The sequence below is a fragment of the Poecilia latipinna genome, unplaced genomic scaffold (genome assembly GCF_001443285.1).
Source record: "Poecilia latipinna isolate Pla-1442-1.1 unplaced genomic scaffold, P_latipinna-1.0 Scaffold247, whole genome shotgun sequence".
NCBI lineage: Eukaryota > Metazoa > Chordata > Actinopteri > Cyprinodontiformes > Poeciliidae > Poecilia > Poecilia latipinna.
The window spans coordinates 370,561-393,516 of record NW_015112863.1 but is presented as its reverse complement, the minus strand read 5'-3'; the positions used below and the strand labels follow the sequence as shown (position 1 = coordinate 393,516).

At 40.3% G+C, this 22,956-nt stretch overlaps 2 protein-coding genes across 2 annotated transcripts in view; one reads left to right on the top strand and one right to left on the bottom strand.

Annotated features, from left to right (window-relative positions):
- stub1 (STIP1 homology and U-Box containing protein 1) overlaps positions 1 to 8,999 on the bottom strand; it is a 26,062-nt gene extending 17,063 nt beyond the window's left edge. The window contains exons 1-2 of the mRNA XM_015032645.1: positions 8,921 to 8,999; positions 8,582 to 8,732 (exon numbers count right to left, since the gene is read on the bottom strand). The gene's annotated coding sequence lies outside the window, so the exon portion shown is untranslated. The remainder of the gene's footprint in view (positions 1 to 8,581; positions 8,733 to 8,920) is intronic.
- A 3,902-nt stretch (positions 9,000 to 12,901) lies between these two features.
- metrn (meteorin, glial cell differentiation regulator) lies at positions 12,902 to 20,007 on the top strand. Its single transcript, XM_015032643.1, has 4 exons — positions 12,902 to 13,251; positions 14,607 to 15,034; positions 17,262 to 17,321; positions 18,037 to 20,007. The coding sequence occupies exons 1-4, from the start codon at positions 13,145 to 13,147 to the stop codon at positions 18,348 to 18,350; spliced, it is 909 nt and encodes a 302-aa protein (XP_014888129.1). The 5' UTR covers positions 12,902 to 13,144; the 3' UTR covers positions 18,351 to 20,007.
- Positions 20,008 to 22,956: the final 2,949 nt, after the last annotated feature.

Here is a 22,956-nt window from a genome sequence, read left to right as displayed (position 1 = left end):
TCGTCTCCGCATCTCCCCTCTCTCTTTCCGTCTTTTTCTCTCCATCTCCCCTCTCTCTCTTTCCGTCTTTGTCTCTCCATCTCCCCTCTCTCTCTTTCCATCTTTGTCTCTCCATCTCCCCTCTCTCTCTTTCCGTCTTTGTCTCTCCATCTCCCCTCTCTCTTTTCGTCTTTTTGTCTCTCCATCTCCCCTCTCTCTTTTCGTCTTTTCGTCTCTCCATCTCCCCTCTCTCTTTTCGTCTCTCCATCTCCCCTCTCTCTTTCTGTCTTTGTCTCTCCATCTCTCCTCTCTCTCTTTTCGTCTGTTTGTCTCTCCATCTCTCCTTTTCTCTCCAGAACAATCCATCCGTTTGTTTTCCTGCAGCGACGCTGAAAGGCGGTTTGTCCGGATCCTGAAGTGTGTCGTCGTCAGATTCCCAAACTGGACGTTAATCAGATCAGTTTGACAAATGACCAGCGACCAGGATGGGGGAGGTGAAGCTGGGGGTCAAAGGTCAGCCTTTCAGCACAGCTCCATCCAACTATCATTAAATCTTATCGTTTTAAGATTTCCCGCCGCCCCGCTCCGTCTGCAGAGAAATGCCGTCACGTTTTTAAGAGCCTGAGCAGTTTGGAAAATAAAAGCTCATTTGAAAGGAAGTGATGCGTTTCCTCTGAGGATCTCCTGAAACATCAAACGTCCAACGGTTCCGTCACAAAGACGGAAAACAAAAGGTTTCTCTGCGCTAAGCAGAGAAACTAAAAACAACGTTTATCATGTCAGTGAAACACGGCTCTGATCTTATTTGAGTTTTTCTGCTCAGTTTGTTGTCTCATGCGTGAAGAATGCCGACTGTCTCCGGCTTTGTTTTCCTACGCCTGCCGTCCAAATTTCCATCACAAGCGTCTGACCCGGAGTGACCCGTGAAGAGGCTCTGATTAGCCTGCATACATGTGCAGATTGGCACAAATCCTTGACTTGGAGCCGAGGATCAATCTGAATTTTAATTTCTGTGGCTGTGCAGCAATGCAGGCCGTCGGTCCTTACGATTTCAAGATTCCCTTTTCTGTTTTCTGCAGAAAGAGCAAACTGTTTTATTTCTGATTTTTCCTCTTTCAGCTTCCCGATCACAAGCTGGACAAATCAGAATAACAAAAATAATTCACCTAATGGAAACAGCAAGTTCCAAAGAACCAGGACGTTTTTTTTAAGCTATTTTTATTCACAAACTGCAACAGAAACAGTTTATCGCATTGAGCCACATGATCCTGTTACTTCTGGACGAAACAACGAGGAAAACACCTTTTAGACTTTCAAAATACAGACTTTATTGTTTTAGAGAATTTATTTTTTAAATAAAAATTATTCTCTGAATTTTGCACACATTTTTAATGGAAACTGCTCTGCAGTCTGACTTTTCACTTCAAATTCTGACATTTTTCTCAAAATTATAACTTTAATTTTGAAAATTTTCAACTTTTGAAACTCAAAATTCTTTTCTAGAAAAATTTCTGAGATTAATCTAAAATTTTCTGAAAATTTTCTAGGAAATTTTCAACTTTTCAAAATATTTTTCCCCAAGATGAAAAATTTTGAGGAAAATTTTCTCCTCTTTTTTCCATCTCCAGAGACCCCATCATGTTTTCTGTTTACAAATTTACTCCAAAAAGTTTTCATGTCAGTTTCATGACTTAAACATACAAGTAGAGCCTGAAATAAAGAGGTCTGCTGTTCATCCCACCTGCTGTAAACGTTACATACACCTGTTACCTTGAGCCGTCCAGCAAAGCAGCGATCCGCCCTGAGGGAGCGGAGATGTGATACGGCTGAAGTCCGGCTGAATGAAGAGGAAACCGGAGCGGCTCGGACGACCAAGGCCGCAGCTCAGACTTCTGCCGGGTCCCTCGGCTGCAACAGATGCAAGGCTACAGTTTCCAAATCGGCGGTTCAATGAAGAGGTGAAGGCCGCTGGAGTGCAGGTGGTGAGAGCAAAAGGCCGGGCAGCGGGACGCCGCTGCTTTAAAATAATCCGATCAAAAGGGAAGTTAGGGATGAGCTGCGGGTCAGTGAGGAATGTGAAAGGAGCCGCTGAGAGATGGCAGATAAAAGCCTGAACTGCACAGTTATAGTCCCACCGAGACTCAGTGGCTTCAATGGTCATCTGGGGGACGGAGAGCAGAACCGGCTCTGCTTACCGCTGGAGCATTAATCCCTAAATCTCATCTCATCATTGTCAAACTGCTGGGATTTTATCTCTTAATCCAGCACTGCTCCCTTGAAATTAGGAATATACAAAAAGTCATAGATGGATGATCTTATCTGCGGAAGATGTTGGCATCTTCCTTTAAATCCAGATTAGTTTGGTCTCAGGCTGTATTCACACCAGTCCTGTTTAGTCCGCTTTAATCCCAATCCGGTCCGTTTGTCCAGAAAGTCCAGCTCGTTTGTGGAGGTTTAATTGCAAACACCAAGCGGACGGAGACCAAAAGCAGGAAGTGAACCAAAGCCCAGGGCATTCTGGGTAAATACAATCAAAACAGACATGCTAGCAGCAGAAATGGCTCCTGGTCTTTAGCCTAAAGAGAAATCCTCCAACACTAAAATCTGACGCCTCCATCTTGTTTCCATCTGGTGAAGAAGGAAGTTGCTCTCAGTGTCTTCAGAGGTTTTTGTGTCGTTTCCTTCAGTGGTTCTTGGTGCAGCGCCCCCACAGGCCAGGAGGGGAACAGGTTGGTTTGACTAGAGAACCAGCAGCTGTGAATCTACCGGACCATCAGGTGTGAAAACATATGTTTAGTTTGGGGCTAAACATGTGTTTAGCTAGTGAGCTAAATATTTAGTTTTCTAATTAAATATTTAATTTGAATTTTAAGTAATTATTATGAAAACTAAATATTTAGCTTTAAGCTACATCTCTAGCTGAGAGTTAAATATTTAGTTTGAAACTGTGACAGTAATAAATGAATGAACAACGTGGTGAAAATATGACATTAAATAATAAACCCAAATCTGCTTTAGACTGTAACTTTACGAACAGATCCTCATATTTATGCAATGAAAGAATCTGCAAAGTTTAAAATAGAAAAAACAAACTTTCATTTTTTAAAGTATCTTGTTTTCACCAAATCATAAGAATTATTTTCAGAGGTTTGGAGGTTAAAATGTGCAACACAAACTAACGCTGGAAGGATTTATTTCTCCGACTGAAGGATGTGAAACTTAATCTGAATTCATAATTTATCAGTTTTCTACTGCAGTTAAGATGTTAGCTGCTTACAACCTTTGAACTCAACCTCAGATTATGTTTCTAATTAAAGCATAAAACTCAGATTATAATTCCTTCAGTTTAAATAAATCCAGAACTCAGCTACATATTCAGTTACAAACTTCACACTTTGAAGCAGGAACTTTAACGTTAACCCTTTGAAATTTAAACCTCCAACCATCACTGGTCATAACTGATAATCCCTGCAGGCGCAGCTTAGAGTTAGCATCCATAAAACTCAGCATCATTTCCATGATTTAATGTGAAACATGACACGTATAATCTAATCTCATCACTCCGATTATTCTGCTGATGCAGCATGAAGGAGGGAAGAAGGACTCAGGATAAACAGGGAGGTTTTGTGCCTGCAGAGCGCGGCGGGTCAGAGAGCTGCATGTGGCTATTGTCTGGGGAGTGGGGGTTTAAATTTTAAAGTCTGTGTGTGTGTGTGTGTGTGTGTGTGTGTGTGTGTGTGTAGGCAGCCCAATTATTCCCTGCTCAGCCTAGGATGACCTATAGGCTGACCGAAATCTATTCAGAGAAGAAGGAGTTACAAGGAGGTGGGGGGGGGGGGGGCTCTTAAGTTATTTAGCAAAAGAAAAAGAAAAGATGTAATTCTGAAGTTTTTAACAAGAAATTAACGGTGGGACTCGATTAAACGTTGTAATGTGGTTAACAACATGGTCAGTAATTAATCACATTTTAATCAAAAACTATTGCAGCAACATTTTCAATTCAAGAAACATTTTTACTTCTAAATTATTGAATAAACCAGAGTTGGGTAGAAGTTGGTTACATTTACTGGAGTAATTCTTTGTAAAATGTACCTGTAGTTTTTACCTGAGTCATTATGAAGCATTTCTTCTCTTACTTGAGTAAAACTTCTAGATTTTCTCCCCACCGAATGAAAACCAAACATGTTTTAACCAAATATTCACCAGACAGACAGAAACAAACCTGCAGTTTCAGTTAAAGTTTCATCAGTTTCACATTAAATTAAACTGATTTGGAAGAAAAAATTATTTTGCCTGATTTTGTTCTTTTATGTAACTTATGAATTATTGACGTTTTTGTCAATAAAATACTCAAATTTCCACTTAACTTTATAATTTGGTCTAATGAATTTTAAATATTAAATGATTGATAATGTGATCAGTTACTCTGCTCTTGTTTAGACTTTTTTACCAAACACTTTATTTTGACTTGAATCATTTTTTTTCATTTTGGGTTCTGCCCACCGCTGGAATAAACATATTGGCTCAATAACATATTTGCTGTTTTTAGTCTCTTATTTAGCTAATTAAATGATCAGGAGAGCTGATCGCTTATGGAGCTTCTTTAGAAACACGTAGCAGCTAACGCTAACATTAGCGTTAGCTGCTACATGTTTAGCATTGAGATGCTAATGTTGGACCGAGAAGCGGCTCCAACACGCATCAGAAGCTCTACATATGAAATAAATAAAACATTTCTGAAACCCTTCCAACAAGCACATCAAGTTTTAAACAGAAGAAACAAACTTCCCTTTGTTGCAGTCTTGGTTTCACCAACTGATACGGATTATTTTGTGGGTTAAAATGTGAAATCACATATTTCTCCAGTTGAAATGTGTGAAAAACTTCTTGGCGGTTATATTATGCACTGAGCCCCAAAACGCAGCCGCTTTGTGTTTCCTCCTTTGTGTCCAGAGAAACGTATTGAGATGCAGGCGGGAGCCACAACATCTGTCTGCAGACAATATGTAAAACACTGCACCTATTGTGATTTTTGGAGGGATCCTGCTTCTTGTCAAGTTTCCCTCCAAACTGATTCAGCCAATTAGACGAGACGTGGGGGGCAGGGAGGCCGAGACCGCGGTGAACCGGGTCTGACCCCCAGCCGGGCCAAACAGCACCAACCTCAGACCCAGCCAAGGGTAAAAGTAACTAGTTACTCCTGGCTTAATAACTTCTCCATCATCTGGATAAAAATAGAGCATAAGTTCAGATTTTGAGCTCATAAGGAAATAAAAATAAAGCAGATAAATAAAGATTAGAGTGGATGTGTTCAGTCTGGTTACAATCATGGTTTTTGTTTCTTTTTGGTCTAAATTTACTCCAGGCCTCATGAGCCGCTGAAACTTCCTGCACGTTCTGCAGCGACTGCTCATGTAATCAAACACTGGCCGTCAAAAATCAAACCCTTTGACTAGACCGCAGCAGGAACCACTTGAAAAGAGTTTGGGTTGTTTGCTTTGGAGCTGAACTCTTCAAAGCTCAGTGATGTTTGAGGCGGTCGGTGATTTTCTTCTTCCTGCCTGTTTGAATTACCACAACTCTCTGGTTTCATTATTGACATCAATTAACTTTGACAAAAGATGGACGGAGCTAAAAGGAAAAAAAGAAATCAGGTTTTTATGCTTGAGACAAAGGATGTTTGATAATGAACAGGAAGTACGGGTGGAAAACAAGGACTCAGAGTTTTATCAGGGAATTTATCGTCAAAAATCTTATCACAAGAAATTTAACCCAATAAATGATAAACGATACGATAACTGTCCACCTCCAAGTAGAAGAAAATGTTTTATAGAATAACGGTGAACTGTGGCGTCGATTTGCATTTGTCGAACCGTTGCAGGTTTTTTGAGGCTTTATTAACTTTGTACATCAACCCAGTTCTACAGTCCTGCAGCTTTTAGATTAGAAGACCAAAAGACCAAAAGACCAGAGGACCAGAAAACCAGAGGACCAGAGGACCAGAAGACCAGAGGACCAGAAGACCAGAGGACCAGAAGACCAGAGGACCAAAAGACCAGAGGACCAGAGGACCAAAAGACCAGAGGACCAGAATACCAGAAGACCAAAAGACCAAAAGACCAGAGGACCAAAAGACCACAGGACCAGAGGACCAGAAGACCAGAGGACCAGAAGACCAGAGGACCAAAAGCCCAGAGGACCAGAAGACCAGAGGACCAGAGGCTAACACAGACTCGTTGCCATAGCAACTAATTTATCAGGACTCAACACCAAAAAGCTCAAACATTTCCCACACAAAGAACAAAACATTCAGTCTGTTACAGTTTTATGTTTTCAGGCTCGATGTTTATTTTGTGATTATTAATAAGTGATTGTTGTTGTAGATTAGCTGCTGCTGCTATTAGCTGAGCTAACACGGTGGTGGTTGATTAGCTAATTTAAACACCTACTGTACTGATGATCTGTCAGAGTTGATGTTTAGTTTGCCTTTTTTTTTTAAGTAAACCAAAACACAAATTCTGCAGCCCATCTACATGTTAAAGCTGTCATAGTCAAGCTAGCACAACTGACCTGCTTCCCCCCCCCGCCTCACTTTTTTCTTAATTAGCACCGTTTCCTGACCTTGTCATCGAGTTGTTGTAATGTAACCAAGCACTGCGTCCATTTTTTTTTCAGGCGTACATTTAAGATTTAGTGCGTTATGTTGATAACAGCTCAAACCAATGCTAGTCATTGTTAGCAAGCAGCCTTTTGCCCTCCAGCAGGAAGTTGTGGGGCTGGATCTTGTGATGTCACACTCCAACGGGTCAATATAAATCATGCCGTGCTGCTTTCGGCCCAACTGTAATATAAAAACACCAAACAGCGCAGAGAGCTGAGTCGACCCGTTTTTACCTTAAAAAGCCTTTCCTGTTCATGTAAGCAGTGAAATCCCCGTTTTTTCCATGTTTCCCACTCTAACTGATAACCTGGAGATGTTTGGGGAAATTTCCATGAGGTTAGGTTCTACCTCATGGAAATGAGGTGCTGTGGGATTCTGGCATCTTTCTGGGGTTTGCAGGAACAAAATATCATTGCTGTACAATGACGGTGTTTATTTACGCCAGCTGTTTGAGGCGGGGAAAAAATGATCCAGTTGTTTTCTATGGTATACACTAAAGAAAACCCACAACCAATCACAGCCAGAAGACATTTTCTATGGAAAAAATGAGATAAACTCTGTTTAAAAGAGATGAAAACTGTTCACTATGAAGGAAACTGACCATGATTTTTACTGAACGCACTTCAAAATAAGCATTTGCACAAAATGTCTGCAAAAACTATAATTAAATGAATATATTAGAGTAAAAGCTGATTAAGAAGGTTTTTAAAATCATTTTTCTTTTGTTAAAACATATTTTGAATAAATATATCAAAGTGACAAAAGAAGCCAAAACACAGGAAGTTCCTGCATTCCAGCACAGCAGCTCCATTTTCAGCACAGCCTCCAAGTCCTAAAGGCACCCAGCTGTGACCTTTGACCCCAGCTGCCATAATTAGGTTATATTTGGTGCTGCTGACCACATAAAGGCTATTGATATTAAAACACACACATGATGAGTCTTTTTAAATGGAAATGTGTAACAAAGAGTCAGAGATGAAACTGATACATACACTGCAAAAACACAAAATCTAACCAATTTAGATTATAGTTCAAATATCACTTGACTAAACTAACTTAGAAATAAATTTTCAGCAACATATAGGAGCTTGATTTAAGCTCCCATGTAGCTTAATATTGATTTTACAAAGTACTAGCTCAACTCACTTAGAAAAAATATATAGTTGTTAGTGGAATACTTTGCTAATGGAACTAGCCCTTTTTCAAATCAATATTAAGGAATTATTTACTTAAATCAAGCTCCTATATGTTGCTGAAAAGTTTGTCTTATTTTAAGTGTACTAAAATATTAGCATTTATAACCCAACCAAAAATATTTGGTAAGATTTTGTGTGTTTTTTTTTTTATCTCTAATTTAAATTTGTGGGGACATTTACTATATCTTTCTTTAGTATTCTTACATCTATAAGTAATTTTGTGGTAGAATCACTGAAAAAACAAAGAAAATATTACCAACTATTTTTGTCTAATCCTTTTTTTAATCAGTATTTGCACATTATTAACTTAAACTTTTCTTGCTGAAAAGTTACTTCTAAGTTTTGTATTATTTAAAATGCACTGAGATATTTGCACTGGAAACGTCTACTTAGTAAGATTTTGTGTTTTTGCAGTGCATCCTTTATCAGGCCTTGAACAATTGAAAAACACAAAAATATGACTAAGTACTGTATTTTAGTCAAGTTTCTAGTATTTGAAATAATACAAAACTAGTTGTAGTTTTTCATTAAGATACAGAAACTTATTTTAAGTCAATATTTCATTAATATTGGTGAACAAATATTAGTTCTGTTGCAAAAACCACTTGCTAAAAAGTTATTTTTAAGTTAGTTTAGTCTTATTTCAAGTGTACTAAGACGCCAAACTTGGTGAATTTGTATTTCTGCACTGTGAGAAAGTTGGGGCTATTACACTTGAGATGTTTCATGTGAAATGAACACAAACCTCTTTAAAAGTTACTGCATCCCAGAGGAGACACTTCAAGGGGACGTGAAGTGATCTATTAGATGTTAGGAAAGCTCCAAGCCAGTTCCAGCTGTGTCCGCCATTTTCTCCCTCACTGTTTATCTGCGCCAGGCCTCCGCTTCCCACTGGGCTTCTGTCGCACACAAACACGCTACACGACGGAGAGGAGAAATTTACTGTTACACAAACAAACACAAGCCTCAGTGGCCGTCCTGATACAGCGTAATGGGAGCGCAGGTGTCGGTTTTCACATGCGGCTCTCATGGGGGCAGAAACATGGTAAACATTAGCGCCGTTCTCACAGCCTCCGAGCCTCACCTGCAGGGAGAGGCGGGAACATGTCCGCGCCGTCGCTCTCACCGGAAGCAGCTCCGCTAGCACGATTCCTAGAAAATTAGGTCCGACGTTGGTGAACAATTGGGACAAACGGAATGTTACGGATAAAACCTTACAGCTGCTGATATGAACATGTCTCATTAGCCTCTGAATATTTAGCATGAAGCTAAATATTTAGCTAACAAGCAACGTGTGAAGCTAAATTGCGAGCTAAATATCTAGTTTAAAGCTAAACATTTAAGCTAAATACTTCACTAACTTGCTAAATAGCTAACTATTTAGCAAGTTAACTGTGATCTTGATAAATACTTAGCAAGCCAATTAGTTTGAAGCTAAATATTAAGTATTAAACTAATTATTTTGTTTAATGCTTAATAAAGCAGGAATTTAGCTAGTAAGTTAAATAATTAGATTGGAACAAAATATTTAGCAAATATTAAGTTTGAATTTAGTCTAAAGTTAAATATTAAGCTTGAGGCTAAGTATTTATTTAGCAAACTAAATATTTAGTTTCAAATTAAATATTTATATTCAAACAAAAATAATAGGGTAGCAAGCTAAATATTTGATATGAACTTAGATATTTAAGTTCAAAATAAATATTTAGTTAGTAAGATTATTACTTAGCTTTAAAATAATTTAGATTCTAACTAAATATTTTAATAAGAAGCTAAATAGTTAGCTTAAACTATTTGGTAAATATTTAGCTTTTGAGCTAAATATTAAGTTTGAAACTGTGATCTTGATAAATTAACAATAACATTATGAAGACATGGCTTTGCCAAATGAATCTCCAAACAAGCTAAATAAAAATATTGCTGTTAATTTTTTGAAGCTAAATATTTAGGTAGCAAGCAAAATCAAAGTACTGCTGCAAATTCCTGAATGTGTCCTGCCTGGCAGGGTCTAAAATCTCTTTCATAAGCAGATAGATTATTATAAAACAAACAGCAGTGATTCCAGATCAACCAGATTAGCAGAAACTATGGGAACAAGGACATCTCCATTTCTCAGCTCAGGTCAGTCGGTTTTTCCATCAGGGCATTTCTGGCTGCTTGACGCTGCTGTGCTGAGGTTTTTCTGGATATTCTACACCAGCCTTCCCTGCAGGCACCATGTAAAAGACTCAGAATCAGAATCAGAATAGTTTGCTGACAGGAAAGTTCAGAAACAGTGTGTTTGGTTGTGTAACATTGAGAAAAGGTCAATAACAGGAGAATGTCGAGGTTCTGTAAACACGACCAGCACCAAACGGCCCTCCATCCTCTCTGTGTTTGCATCTCCCATGTACACGGAAACCGTCGTATGCGTACAGAGGCACTGTTTGAAGACGCTCCCATTGGCGCAGTGGTGGGAACGCTAGGAGCCGAACTTCAGCGGGAATCTGGTTCACTGGTCAAAGGATGGAGGGACAGGCAGGCAGTGTTTCACTGCAGTCAAAGATGGCATTGTTCTGGACCAGAGCTGGAAACAAACAGGTCTGCCGGTTCACGTAAACCTCTGACTGGCGATCCAGGATTTCTGTGTCTGAAAACCCAAAATCAGTTCTGGACCTTTTTACATTTCGCCTCAACAAACCTTAATGTGTTCTGCTGGGATTTCACATGAGTAGAGTGTACAGTAATTATTATGGGAGAAAATCTTACCAAGAATGTTTAGTCTTGTTTCTATTGCACATATCTTAGTACACTTGAAAAAAGACAAAAACAGTTTAATAGTAACTATTCAGCAAGACAGAGGAATTTAAGTTAGTAATTTCAAAATATTTATTTATTTTTTTTAAGTTTTCCAAAGAATGTAACATGGAAATAATCTGTCAGTGGAACTAGCAGATAAATATTCAAGAATTACTGATTCAAACCCTTTGAGGAACCTGTTCCCCTCCTCGCCTGTGGGGGCGCTGTATCAAAAACCACTGATGAAGAAGACACTAAGTGCAACTTCCTCCTTTACAAAATATAAATGGAGTAGTAAATGGAGCAGTGTCAGATATTAGTGGTTGGAGGATTTCTCTTTTGTCTTCTGGAGCCATTTCTCCTGCTAGCACTAGGCTAGCATGTTAGCTTCGGTTGGATTTACCTGCACTGTACTCAACTTCCTGCTTTTGAAGCTGTCTCTGGTCCGCTTAGCGTTCTCATATGCATTCAAACCGGACCAGAGTTCACTTCAACCGAACCGAGATCGAGGTTTAGAGGACCAGAGTTTGATTCATATTCATACCTCTCCAGATGAACCGGACTTTCTATTAAAGCGGACTGGAGTTGGATTAAAACAACTGAACATCTTTATTAGTCTTTTGATGTAAAATGTAAGGCTGTCTTATCTTAACAGCCTGGAAGCTGTGGTTAGGGTTTGATCCAGTCTGCATTGGACTGCAGCTCAGGTCAAGTTGAGACCGGATGGTTTCTGTCAGCTTTCGCTTTGAGAGACGCACTAATGAATGCATTCACATCGATACTCGTGATAAACTCCATAAAATGTCTGAGCACATGTGGACACTCATCCTGCAGCCTGTGGCTTTAAACTTTAAACTCTGCTGCTTTAAACAAACTCCATCCTGCTGCAGACAACAGCACAGCTGGATTCCTGCGATGCGCCTTTGTCCCGAGCTGCAGCCCTGTCATAACTGGACGTCCGTCACTCAGACATGTTCGGCGAAAAGTCGCTGGCTCAGGCAGCGCTGGCACAAAGAGACTGTTGATTTGGTTATAAATACCACAACATGAAAGAGAAGCCCAGCAGGGGAGGGGTCAAAGGTCAAACCAGCGGGAGGAGGGGGGAGGTCATCGTCATCATCATCAACATCATCATCATCATCATCATCATCAATGTCATCACCATCTTGTGTCTGAGAATCAGGACTAATATGACTGATGTGCTGAAGTCCTAGTTTTAAAGATAAAAAGTAAAAGTTCAAATTTTAAAAACAAAAATAAATCAGATGAGGTTTGCATGATTACAACAGTTAGAATGGATAAATCTGTATTTCCAAAGTGAGATTTTAATAAAAGTATCAAAGAAGTTGATATTTTTCCTGTTTTTTTTTTTAATTGAACTGAAACACCGAATTCCACAGCACATCTATGTTAAGGTTGTCATAGTCAAGCTAGCATAAGTGACCTATTTCCCTCCCCCTCACTTTTTTCTTAACATGGTTTCCTGACCTCGTCATCTAGTTGTCGTAGTGTTGACAATTAGTCGCAGAGAACTGCGTCCATTTTTTCTGTTATATATCACATGTACATTTTAAATTTTTAATGTTATATTGACAACTTAAAAGCTAAAACCAATGCTAGTCTTCCTGTTAGCTGCTGTAGAGGGTAAAAAACCATTAGCTTATGAAGACTAGCGTTGATTTTAGCTGTTAAGTTGTCAATATAACTTGCAAAACTGAAATGTTCGCAGTGTGTTGCTACTAATTGTCAACACTATGTCAACAAGGCCAGGGAAAAGTTTTAAGAAAAAAAATAGAGAGAGAGAGAGAGAGAGAGAGAATATTAATAACAGCAAAAATAAACATAAGGCCTGAAAACATAAATCTGTAACAGAATGTTCTGCTCTCAGTGTGTGAAATGTTTCAGAGTTGAATCCTGATACATTAAGGAAATTTCAGAGTTTGAAAAGTCCAAAAATTTCCACCTTTATTTTTAAACTTTTAGAGATAATTTATTAATCACATTATTTGGTGGAAAATGTTTTTTTTTTATCTACAATTATCCTAATGCACCATCATGTATGTATTGATTCTACAATTTAAACATATCAGAAATTAAAACAAAATATAAATGTATATATTTTTTTAATGTAAAAACAATATCAGGGAAGCTTTTTTTAAACGAGCAAACTATTCAAACCTGTGTCTGGGTTAATGTTCATGCAGACAGTCCAACACAACAGGAGGTTTATCTCAGCATGCAGCTCCTGATTGGGCCGGACGTCCCGTCCCGTCCCGCTCCGCCCCGCCCCGCCGGCCGGTTTAAAGTTTCCCAGCTCGGCCTCTGATTGGTCCGGGAAGTTTCTCCGGGCCGAATAACTTCACAGCTCCGCGTCTGGAGGCGAGCAGAGGCGGCCGGGATCCTGCGGAGCGCTTCAGGCCGACATGGAGGCTGCCGCGGACAAAACTGCAGCTTCACAGCGGGAGGTTTAAATAATAAAAGCAGGTTTGGGAATAAAAGATAAATATTTTAGCGTCAACTGTGGTTGAAAATGCCTGGATTTGGTCGCTGGAATAACGCAACCTGGATTTTGCTTTTGGGCATTTTTCACTCGTGTTTTTCAAGTTACTCTGAAGACCAGTGCAGCTGGAGAGGAAGGCGAGTATTTATTCAGTTTTATTTATACATTAAATCAGGTGAAAATCAGACATCAGGTGCTTTTGGATGCAACATGCTGAAAGTTTCCTGCGTGATTAAAATGTTTGGTTGGTTCCGCTGTTTGGTTTGCAGCTTCATCCAGACAACCTTCATGGAGAAAAACGAGCCGTTTTTATTTTTATCGCTTCTGTTTTTCCGAAATCTTTTCAGATCTTCGTGAAGTTTTCACAAAACTTGATGCCATGATGCGAACTCGAGCCGTTTTCCCACAGATCAGCCACCAGGGGGCGCTTTTCATTATTTTGATCCTTTCCTGTAATTTTTCAGAAACCTGAATGTTTTTTTTTTATTTTTCACAAAGTTACTTTAATCTCATCTTGGACGTCGTTAAACAGTTTTACAGTATAACTGCGCAGGGGTGGTTAAAAGAGGGGGGCTTCTGGGGGCCACTGACCATCTGTAAACTCATGGAGAATTTTATATTTTTGTGGTACTATTGTGAAAACAATAGAAATTGATGCTAAACAAAATATTAATTAGTTCTTTTTTAACAGTGCAAAAACGTATATTTGTCTTATTTCTAGTGTAGATATTTTAGTACACTTGAAATAAGACAACTAATGTAAAGTAACTTTTAGGTAAGATAAATAACTCTTGAATATAGTTTTAAAAATCACTAAGTTCCACTGGAAGATTTTTTGACTTATAAAATGAAAAATATCTCATTATAAGTGTTAAATAACTATTGACTTAAAACAAGCTCCTGTATCTTGCTGTTACTGTTGAATTAGTTTGTCTTATTTCCAATGTGCTATGATATTTCCAACAGAAACTAGACAAAAATACTTTGAAGGATTTAGTTTTTTTTAGGAGGCAACTTTATAAATACATCCATAAATACAAACACAGCTCCTTAAAACATGACGAAACTTAAACAAGTGATTTCTAAAACAGAACTGCCCATAATAACTCAGTTTAATCATGTTTTCAAAGTTTGAAATGTCCTGATGCTCTTGTGCTTTTTCATGTGGGCAGTTGCCCAGGGCGTCACTCGACCGGTGAGCGGTGGAGTGGGGAGATGTCAGCACCAGATAAAATGGATTTGAAAAACTTTTTTATCCCTCTTTGTATGTAACATGAAATTGGGAAGATGGAGACTATTTTACAAGATCTGCACCACACTGCAATGCATTTTCACTTCCCACAGATTTCAGAAGCAGCCAGATCAGGAAATAAAAACTTGGGGGGCACATAAGAAAAAAAAAAAATATATATATATATATATATAGATATTCCCCAGTGGGAGCGCCTCTGCATGTAGATAGATATTAATTTCTAATTTTTTCTGCCCTCAGTGGTTTGTCGCAGCAGCAGGGCAGCGTGGAGCAGATCTCCCTGCACTGCTCTGAGGGAACTCTGGACTGGCTGTACCCCAAGGGGGCGCTGCGCCTCACCCTCACGCCCCGCCTGGCCCCCGTGGCGGCGGCTGGCCCCGGCGGCGGCGTCATCACGGCCTGCGTGAAGCCGTCGGAGCAGTTCCACGGCGCCCAGCTGTACCTGGAGAGGGATGGGCTGCTGGAGCTGCTGGTGGGGGACCGGATGGAGGCGTCGCCCCCGCCCAGGGTCCGCTGCTTCAGCCGCACGCCGGGCGAGAGGCTGGCGCTGTTCCTGCAGGCCACGCCGCATCAGGACATCAGCAGGCGGACCGCCTCCTTTCGCTACGAGCTGCGGGGCGGCTGGACTGCGCGCATGGCGCTGGACTCCAACGCCATCAGCAGAGAAGGCGAGTCAGAGCCAGAAGGTTTCACATTTAACTAGGAGACGACGAAGCTTCGTCGTCACGTAACGACGTCGTCACGGTAGCCGACGTAGCCGTGGCTACGTCAGCGTAGCCGACGTAGCTCAGCGTTGGCTCAGACACCAACGCTGAGCAAATGGCGAAATGCCCCATAACACAGACAAAAAGAAAACAAATCCAACAGAAAACTCTGCAAATAAAAAAATGCTGCAACTACAGGAAACATAGCAAAACAGAAGTCTTCCAGACCACTAGGGGGAGTCTGCAGTAACAAATATGCTAAAGTTGAACCACAGAAACTCTCATGTGGCAAATCACTTCTGGTAATTTTGTAGCTGGCAGCCATCTTGGCAGGTATCCATAACTAACTGTCATGACAGTTACCATGACAACAGTAAACAAGCCACAAGCTACGTACCAGCTCTCGCCTCCTTATTGTCTAACTTATAAACAATAAAAGTGCATTACAGCTATTACTCAAGTATTCCACTGTGTATTACTATAATAAAAATCACTGATATGTACTGTAGTACTTACTGCCTAACTGGAAAAATTGGCTTTAGCTAGCTTTCAGCTGCTAGCTAAGACCGTCATGTAGCCTTTACGTTTGTTAGCTGCCCGTCACCAGAACCTCGTTATTCACCTGACAGGTTCGTACGTCCTTTACAAAGCTTATAATTTTGTGTTTTTGTATTTGGATAAAGTTTATAGGTGTCCACAAAATAGTTTAACAGCATGTTAGCATGATAAACATAAAATCAATATCAAAACCGATTTGTGTCCATTGTTTTCTAAATTAACTGTCAAAAATTATTTCAGAACAAATCAAAGCAACACATATTTTACAGTGAAGCTGAGAAACTTCAGGCTGGAAAATATACAAAAATATAATAGTTCAAGAGGAAATCTGAAAAAAGTATCAATCCCATATTGATTTTGTATTGATATTATGGATATTTTGAATCGATCCACCCATCTTTACTCTATGTCTTTGACAGTAAAGCAGCGTTTTTATGTGGGTAAAACTACTGACTCCAGACGCCCCCTGGTGGTCTGGAGGACTTCTGTTTTGTTTTTGACATTTGTTGCATTTTCATTTTGCATTAATTCCTGCTCTTGCAGCATTTTGTAACTTTCCTGCTGCATTAGTTCACGTGTTTGTTGGCTGTTTGCACCTGCCGGCTGCTGCAGTCGTACATCAGCTCCCTGCTTGAATCCTGATGGTTGGAGGGAGGAAGCAGCCAAACTTTGCCCAGACCGAGGCAGAGGAGGAGGGGGCATAAAGGCGCAGTATGTGGGGGCTCTGAGGAGTCCCGAGGCCTCTCAATGAGTATTCTGGGATTACTGTGGTTCCCTAGGCAACGCGGAGGCCTCTGCCCAGCTGAGACGCTCCGCTCCTTTGTTGAACTGCCTCTCTGTGGGGCAACTCGTCTGCAGGAGCCCCCCCAAAAACTCTTATTAGGCTGGAAAAAAGAGGAAGGAATCCCATTTATCAAGAAGTTTTCTCTGAAGAGGAGAAACTTTGGGTTGAGTGGGGGGAGAAGTGAACTTTAACAAAAGTTCAGTTCATTTTCTTCAGTTGGTTTTTATCAATAAATTCAACTAGAGATACAAAAAAGACAAAATCTTACCAAGTATTTCTGGTCTTGTTTGAAGTGCAAATGTCTGGGTTCACTTGAAATAAGACAAAACTAACTTACAAGTAACTTTACAGCAAGAAATGTGAACTTGTTTTAAAGTAAATAATTCCTTAATATTAGTACTGATAACATGGGAAAATGTCTTGCTATAAGTGAAATAATCTGATCAATTTTAAGGAATTACTTACTTAAAACAAGCTCCTATTTCTTAATCAAAAGGTATCTGTATGTTTGTTTAGTTTTACTTCGTGTAGTTAGAAATTAGACTAAAATACTTGTCAGGATTTTGTGTTTTTGCAGTGTTTTCTTCATCCGGTTGAGACTTTAAGGTGTGAAGCTCGTTCCCTCTAAAGTGTTGGAGGATTCTCACACCTCAGCGCTCCTCTGGTTTCTCCTCTGCAGCAGCAGTCTGCTTTACAACGGCGCTTCATTTCCTCTGTTGTTGTTTTTGTAGTTTAAGGTTCAGCCAGTCTGACACGTTCCTGTCGGCTCAGATTTGCATGTAGGTGTTTGTTTCACGTTGGCGGTTCGGACTTGTCAACTGACTCTCCGGCTGCTTGTTGTCTCTTCAGATGCCTGCCGGCCGTGCAACGATACCGAGATCCTGATGGCGGTTTGCACCAGCGACTTCGGTAAGTTAACAGGAATTAAACTCCCTGCCCTTAAAGGGGCAGTTCAGCATTTTAGAAGCTGATTTTAGTTTAAGTTTGTTTAAAACTTGTGAAGCAGGAAAAACACCTTAGTTATTTTTTAGCAAAATCTGTTTGATGAATATTTGCTTTAGGCACATTTTCCAAACAGAAGTCACTGATTATTTATACAGGAAATTGAGGTTGGAGGCAGTGCAGCACTAATTATTTTCCTGCGTGAAACACAGAACGGTTAATGCATTTTAGATTAGAGTCTAAGAGTTCATCTATTGCCGGCCTACAAACCGCAGTCTGGGTTCAGGTAGAGTGAACTCTGGTTCAGTCCAAATGCGTATGTGAACGCCAAGCGGACCGGAGGCAGCTCTAAAATCAAGAAGTGGACTACAGCGCAGGGCATTCTGGGTAAATACAACCAAAACAAACACGCTAGTCTAGTGCTAGCGAGAGAACTTCTCCAACTGCTAAAATATGAGCCACTCTATTTTTGTTACATTTTGTAAAGAAGGAAGTTGCTTTTCAGAGGTTTTCATGTGTTTCCCTCACTGGTTCTTGGTGCAGCGCCCCCACAGGCCAGGAGGGGAACAGGTTTTCAAAGGGTTTGGTTTTTTTGAGTGAGGGGAAAGAAAACCGCAGCAGCTCAAAATGTAACAAATGTTGTAATTTTGGTGAAAACACCCAGAATCATGTTTCTCTGCAGTCGTTCGAGGGAACATCCGGTCGGTGGAGGAGGACGAAACGCTGCGCGCCGCCGTGATCAAGGTCAGCGCCACCCGTGTTTTCCGTCAGAAGTACACGCTGTTCACGGGCAGCGGTCGGCTGGCGAGCCGCGGAGAGGTGCGGACGCTGCTGCAGTGCGGCGTCCGACCGGGGCCCGGCAGCTTCCTCTTCACCGGCAGGGTGCACTTCGGCGAGGCCTGGCTGGGCTGCGCGCCACGCTACAAGGACTTCCAGAGGACTTACTCTGTGGCCAAAGCCGCCCAGCAGATCCCCTGTGAACTTCCTGTAGACTGAGACGCTCGGATGAGAACCGGGGCGCTGAACGCCACGCCGCCGCCGCCGCCAGCCTCAAAGTGAATCCTCAGCATGACTTCCTGGACTTGGACGAAAGGATTTTAGCTTTGGACGTTTTTTACAAGTGCGTCGTCTGAGGCTCGTCGGTATAAAACTCAGGAAAACAAGGAAAACTCCCACAGAAATCCCACCCGTTGGTGCGGCTGTGGGCATTTTCTTCAGTGTTTTTGGTCGGATGACGTAAGAGTTGTCCTCTTAACGAGGAGGGAGGGCTGGACAATAAATCAGTAACGATAAATATCACCACATGGGATCAATACCAACAGAAAACACATCTCACAGAATATTCACTGAACTCACTCGCTCTGGTTGCCTAGCAACCTGCTGTAAGAAGGAGTTTCAACTTCCCCCAAACTTCGGTTACCTAGCAACGAGCTGCTGAGTTTCCCCACTGTTCATTATAATAAAATAAGACAACACACGGAGTTAAAACAGGAGAGGGTTTCAGATATTTAAAACATAATCAATAATTATCGATATCGACTGATATGAAACGTTTGCATTGTGATCGTCCAGCCCTATGAGGAGGTTCGGTAAAAACCTCATGAAAGGAATCGCGGAAGAATATTTGCACTCAAAGGAAGAAGGGAAAATGCTGCAAGCACTGAAAACCAAATGAGAAAACAAAGCAACTATATGTAGCGTAGAAGAGCAACCGAGAATTTAATATATGTACAGATGATGTGAGAGCAGGTCAGGTTGCCATCATGGATTTGAAAAAATGTGTGTTTACTTTCTGCCAGAATAAATAAGTTGGAGATTGGACAAAACAGCCATGTTTTTTTTTTAAATCAGCTTTTCATAACAGCTGAAATAAATAAAATGAATATCGACGTGTATTAATCCTCTGAAGAAAAATTTAATAGAGATGCACCAACATATCTGGTTTCGACTGGCTGGCATCTGAAAAATCCGACATTTTCCCAGCCATTGAACACAACCAGGAGCTACCAGGTTTGCTCTTCAGTGTAGAAGCTAATGCTGAGTGAAGAGGACTTAGCATTAGCCACTGTAAGCTCTAGTAAGTAAGGAAAAAGTGTTTTCAGCAACATAATGAGTCTTGTTTGTGTTTCATTGAGCCTTTGGAGAGACCTGGACTTTCAGTAGAAAACAGGAAGGCTGAACTCCTTCTGGGGTTTTCGGGAACCAGCTAGAAATGCTAACAGGTTTTTGGAAATTACAGATATTTGTTTCTAAACCTGGAAAGTTTTTAACTGATGAAAATGATTGTTTCAAATAAAGAACCACACAGGTGTATTATTCTATCCAAGCTTTTCCCTCATGAAAACAGCTTTTTTTATTGTAATTCTTTGTTTCTTTTGGTAATATTTTCACTTTATTGTTGTATTTTTTCCTAAATCATCTTGGTCTTGTCCCAATAAGTTTAACAGTTTTCCAGGTTTCATGTGATCGTAAAAAACCTTCACACCAAATTACTGTAAAATGCTCATACTGACATTTTTATGATGTAAATGTATGTTAATATCAGACAGAATGTAAATATGTTCATAAGAAATTTTATAAAGAAAGAAACAAAAAAAATATTGTGGATTATTTTTACGTTCTGTTTTGTGCTATTAAAATATCGTCTAAGAAGGAGAAACGTTTTGGATTCTTATTTAACTGAACCGTTCTGCTTTCCTCAAACGTTTCTCAGCCGTAAGTCACTTCAAGTACCGATCAGTCAGATTCCTGAAAGCCCAGAACAAAACGCCTGCAAGGCAGGAGAGATTTAGGGACTGCTGGGCACTGGGGCGGGCGGAGGGCCGCCGGGGTCACAGGTCGTCTGAAAACAGCAGTTGGAATCCTCTTGTGCTCGGCCTCCTGTTTTCTGGATTCAGGAAGCAATAAATCGCGGCTAAGGGAGCGGCGGACGGGGGGAAGGTGCCACACAGTCGCTCGCCTCATCCTGACCGCATGCACCAAGAAAAAAACGACTTTTCTGCTTTACAGGGATCCAGTTATTTCTAACATTTTATTAGAAAAACAAAACAGTGAAAACAGTAGAATGTTTAGTTTTTATAAATTAAAGTGAAATAATGACATGTTGTTTATGATGCAATGCAACGTGGGCAGATTTGCTGTTTGTTATGGAAATGCCAACATGTACGGCAGAGCATAAGGGTCATATAAAGAAAAACATAAAAGAAAAATAAAATTAAGAGAATAAAGTCATAATATTACCAACAAAATATAATACTATGACTTTATTCTTGTAATACCACAGCTCCTCTCGTATCATTTGTACCTTATTCTTGCATTACTATGACTTTATTCTCATAATTTTGTTTTATTGGCCCTGATAGTCTGCTGTACCACCTGAAAGGAGAGCATTTCTGGAAAAAGTTTCTAACTCAGGCTGTTTACCGTTAGCATCGGGATCAAATCATTTTCTCAAATATATTAGAATGGTTTGGTACAAAGACCTAAAGACGCTTCTTGGTCACTTTAAACATCCATTCGTTATCTTTCTAATTTCTTTGAGTTCAAGTTAGCTCCTGCTAATTATGCTAACTTCTTCTAAAGCTGTTAGCTCTGGCTATCAGTGTTAGCTCTAGGTGAAATAGTCATCAGTAGATCAACAGATATCTCCTGTACAATAAACTATCACATTTGTACATTTATTACCTTGGTTTCACGTCAGCTCCTGCTAAAGGCTCATGCTAATTGTGTTAGCTCTGGCTAATATGGTAAGCAGTCAATTGCAGGTCAGTCACGTTAGCTTGTTTCAGCAGATGCCTCGTATTTAACGGCTAATAAAACTTTGAGGCAGTTTGCGTTAATCCATGCGTTAGCCTCCATGACGTTCTTGTGTTTCATTTTTAGGATCGACTAACTGCGTCATCGGTCCAGGCGAAAAAATGGCAACCTCTGTAGCTGAAAAATATAATAAATAAACTATTTTTGGAGTAATTATGAGGTTTTACAAGCTGAAAACGTTCTGCTCAGACTGCAGAACATTTTCCAAACCTTTCCAGTAAATTCAGCACCTGTTTCTGCATGTTGCACTAAACTGCACCTCAGTAAAACCTGAGCTTTAATGCGCGCAGTAATGCAGCAGCTGGCAGAGTTTGCACGCTGTTTAAGTTTGAAGCATCACAAAGCGTCCTGGAGGCGGCCGACCTGGACCAGGAGCTGCAGGCAGGGAAACGCCCAGCCATTTATTGGCCCTTTAAAGCATCCTGTGTGTGTGTGTGGACACACACCCGTCCAGCCGGACCGAAGCTACTGCTGCAGCCTGATAAGCCAAAACAAAGAGCCTGATTGCAGCGCCTCACTAATACAACATGCGACGTTTTGACTGAACTAAACGTCCTGCGTTATTGTCATCTTGTTGAGACTTCCTCCTGAATTTATGTCAGGGTTGTCGCAGTTTCACAGATTTGCAGCTTTTTTAAAGAAAAGCTTTTGTTTGCATGTGAAACTTAAGATGCTTATCAGGGTCAATGTTGATAGAAAAAAATGGAAATAAAAAAACAAATCTGAAATTTTGAGGTTAATTTCAGAAATTTTCTCAAAAACATTAGGACATTTCCAGGTCTGAATAGTAAAAAAAAAATCCTCAAAAAACGTGGACATTTCTGAATTTGAAAAGTCAAAAATTTGCTTGAAAAAAGTCCGAAATTTTGAGATTGATCTTAAAATTTGCCATTTTCAGATTTGGTCCTGAATCAAACCGAGACTGTAGCACTATTAGGAAACAAACAAAGAAAAGAAATCAAAACTTTTCCAGACATTCCGGTCTGTAAAGCTACTGGACACTCTAAGAACAAAATGTCTGGAAAATACTGGCTGTTTAAAGGCAAAACGCACTTTCCAGATTTTTAAAAAAATGTTTGACAAACCTGTCATTCTTCTATCGCTTCACCACTTTGTTTCAATCTATCACATAAAATCCCAACAAATGTGTGGGATTAATTAGTGACTAATGTGGAAAAAGTTACATTTTTGTCCAATAAATAGAAATAAAAGGCAGACAGTCCCCTGTCCGATAACCAGAGCATCACTGGAAATAAATCCTCAGGAGTTTTTGGCAGTTTTCTGGAACCATCTGACCCCTTTATAGATTCATTTCCTCCTCCTCCGTGGTGTAAATGATTTAACACACAGCTGAGCTCCTGAAGCCGACCCTTCTGGATCTTTCTCAAGTGGAACTGTCCAGTCATGGTTCCGCCTTGTAATCTTTCCCACAGCTCCGTCCACATCTGCTCGTTTCTGGTCCCGATCCAAAACAGCCATCACGATGCTTTCCCGTTAATCTCTCCCTCTGAGTCAGAAACCACTTTAAGTTTCTGCATCTCACTGTTTTTATCTGCTTTTTCTCACCCCAAACTGTGACCAGTTTGGCGCTCACTGGCTGATCGCAAATTAATGTTTACGTTCGAAAATAGACGCGCATGCGCACAACGCTGGAGGGGAAAAAAAGCTTCCGATCCATCGATAGTGAAATCCGTTAATAAAATGAAACTTGTAGATGTAGGTATTAATAATTAAATGCAATGCGCCACAGCAAAGGGAAAGTTAACGCAAGAAACTGTTAAAGAAC

Coding starts and splice junctions, on each gene's coding strand:
- metrn (XM_015032643.1), top strand. CDS start 13,145: ATGCCTGGATTTGGTCGCTGGAATAACGCAACCTGGATTTTGCTTTTG. Junction 13,252..14,606: donor CAGTGCAGCTGGAGAGGAAG/GCGAGTATTTAT, acceptor TTCTGCCCTCAG/TGGTTTGTCGCAGCAGCAGG. Junction 15,035..17,261: donor CAACGCCATCAGCAGAGAAG/GCGAGTCAGAGC, acceptor TTGTCTCTTCAG/ATGCCTGCCGGCCGTGCAAC.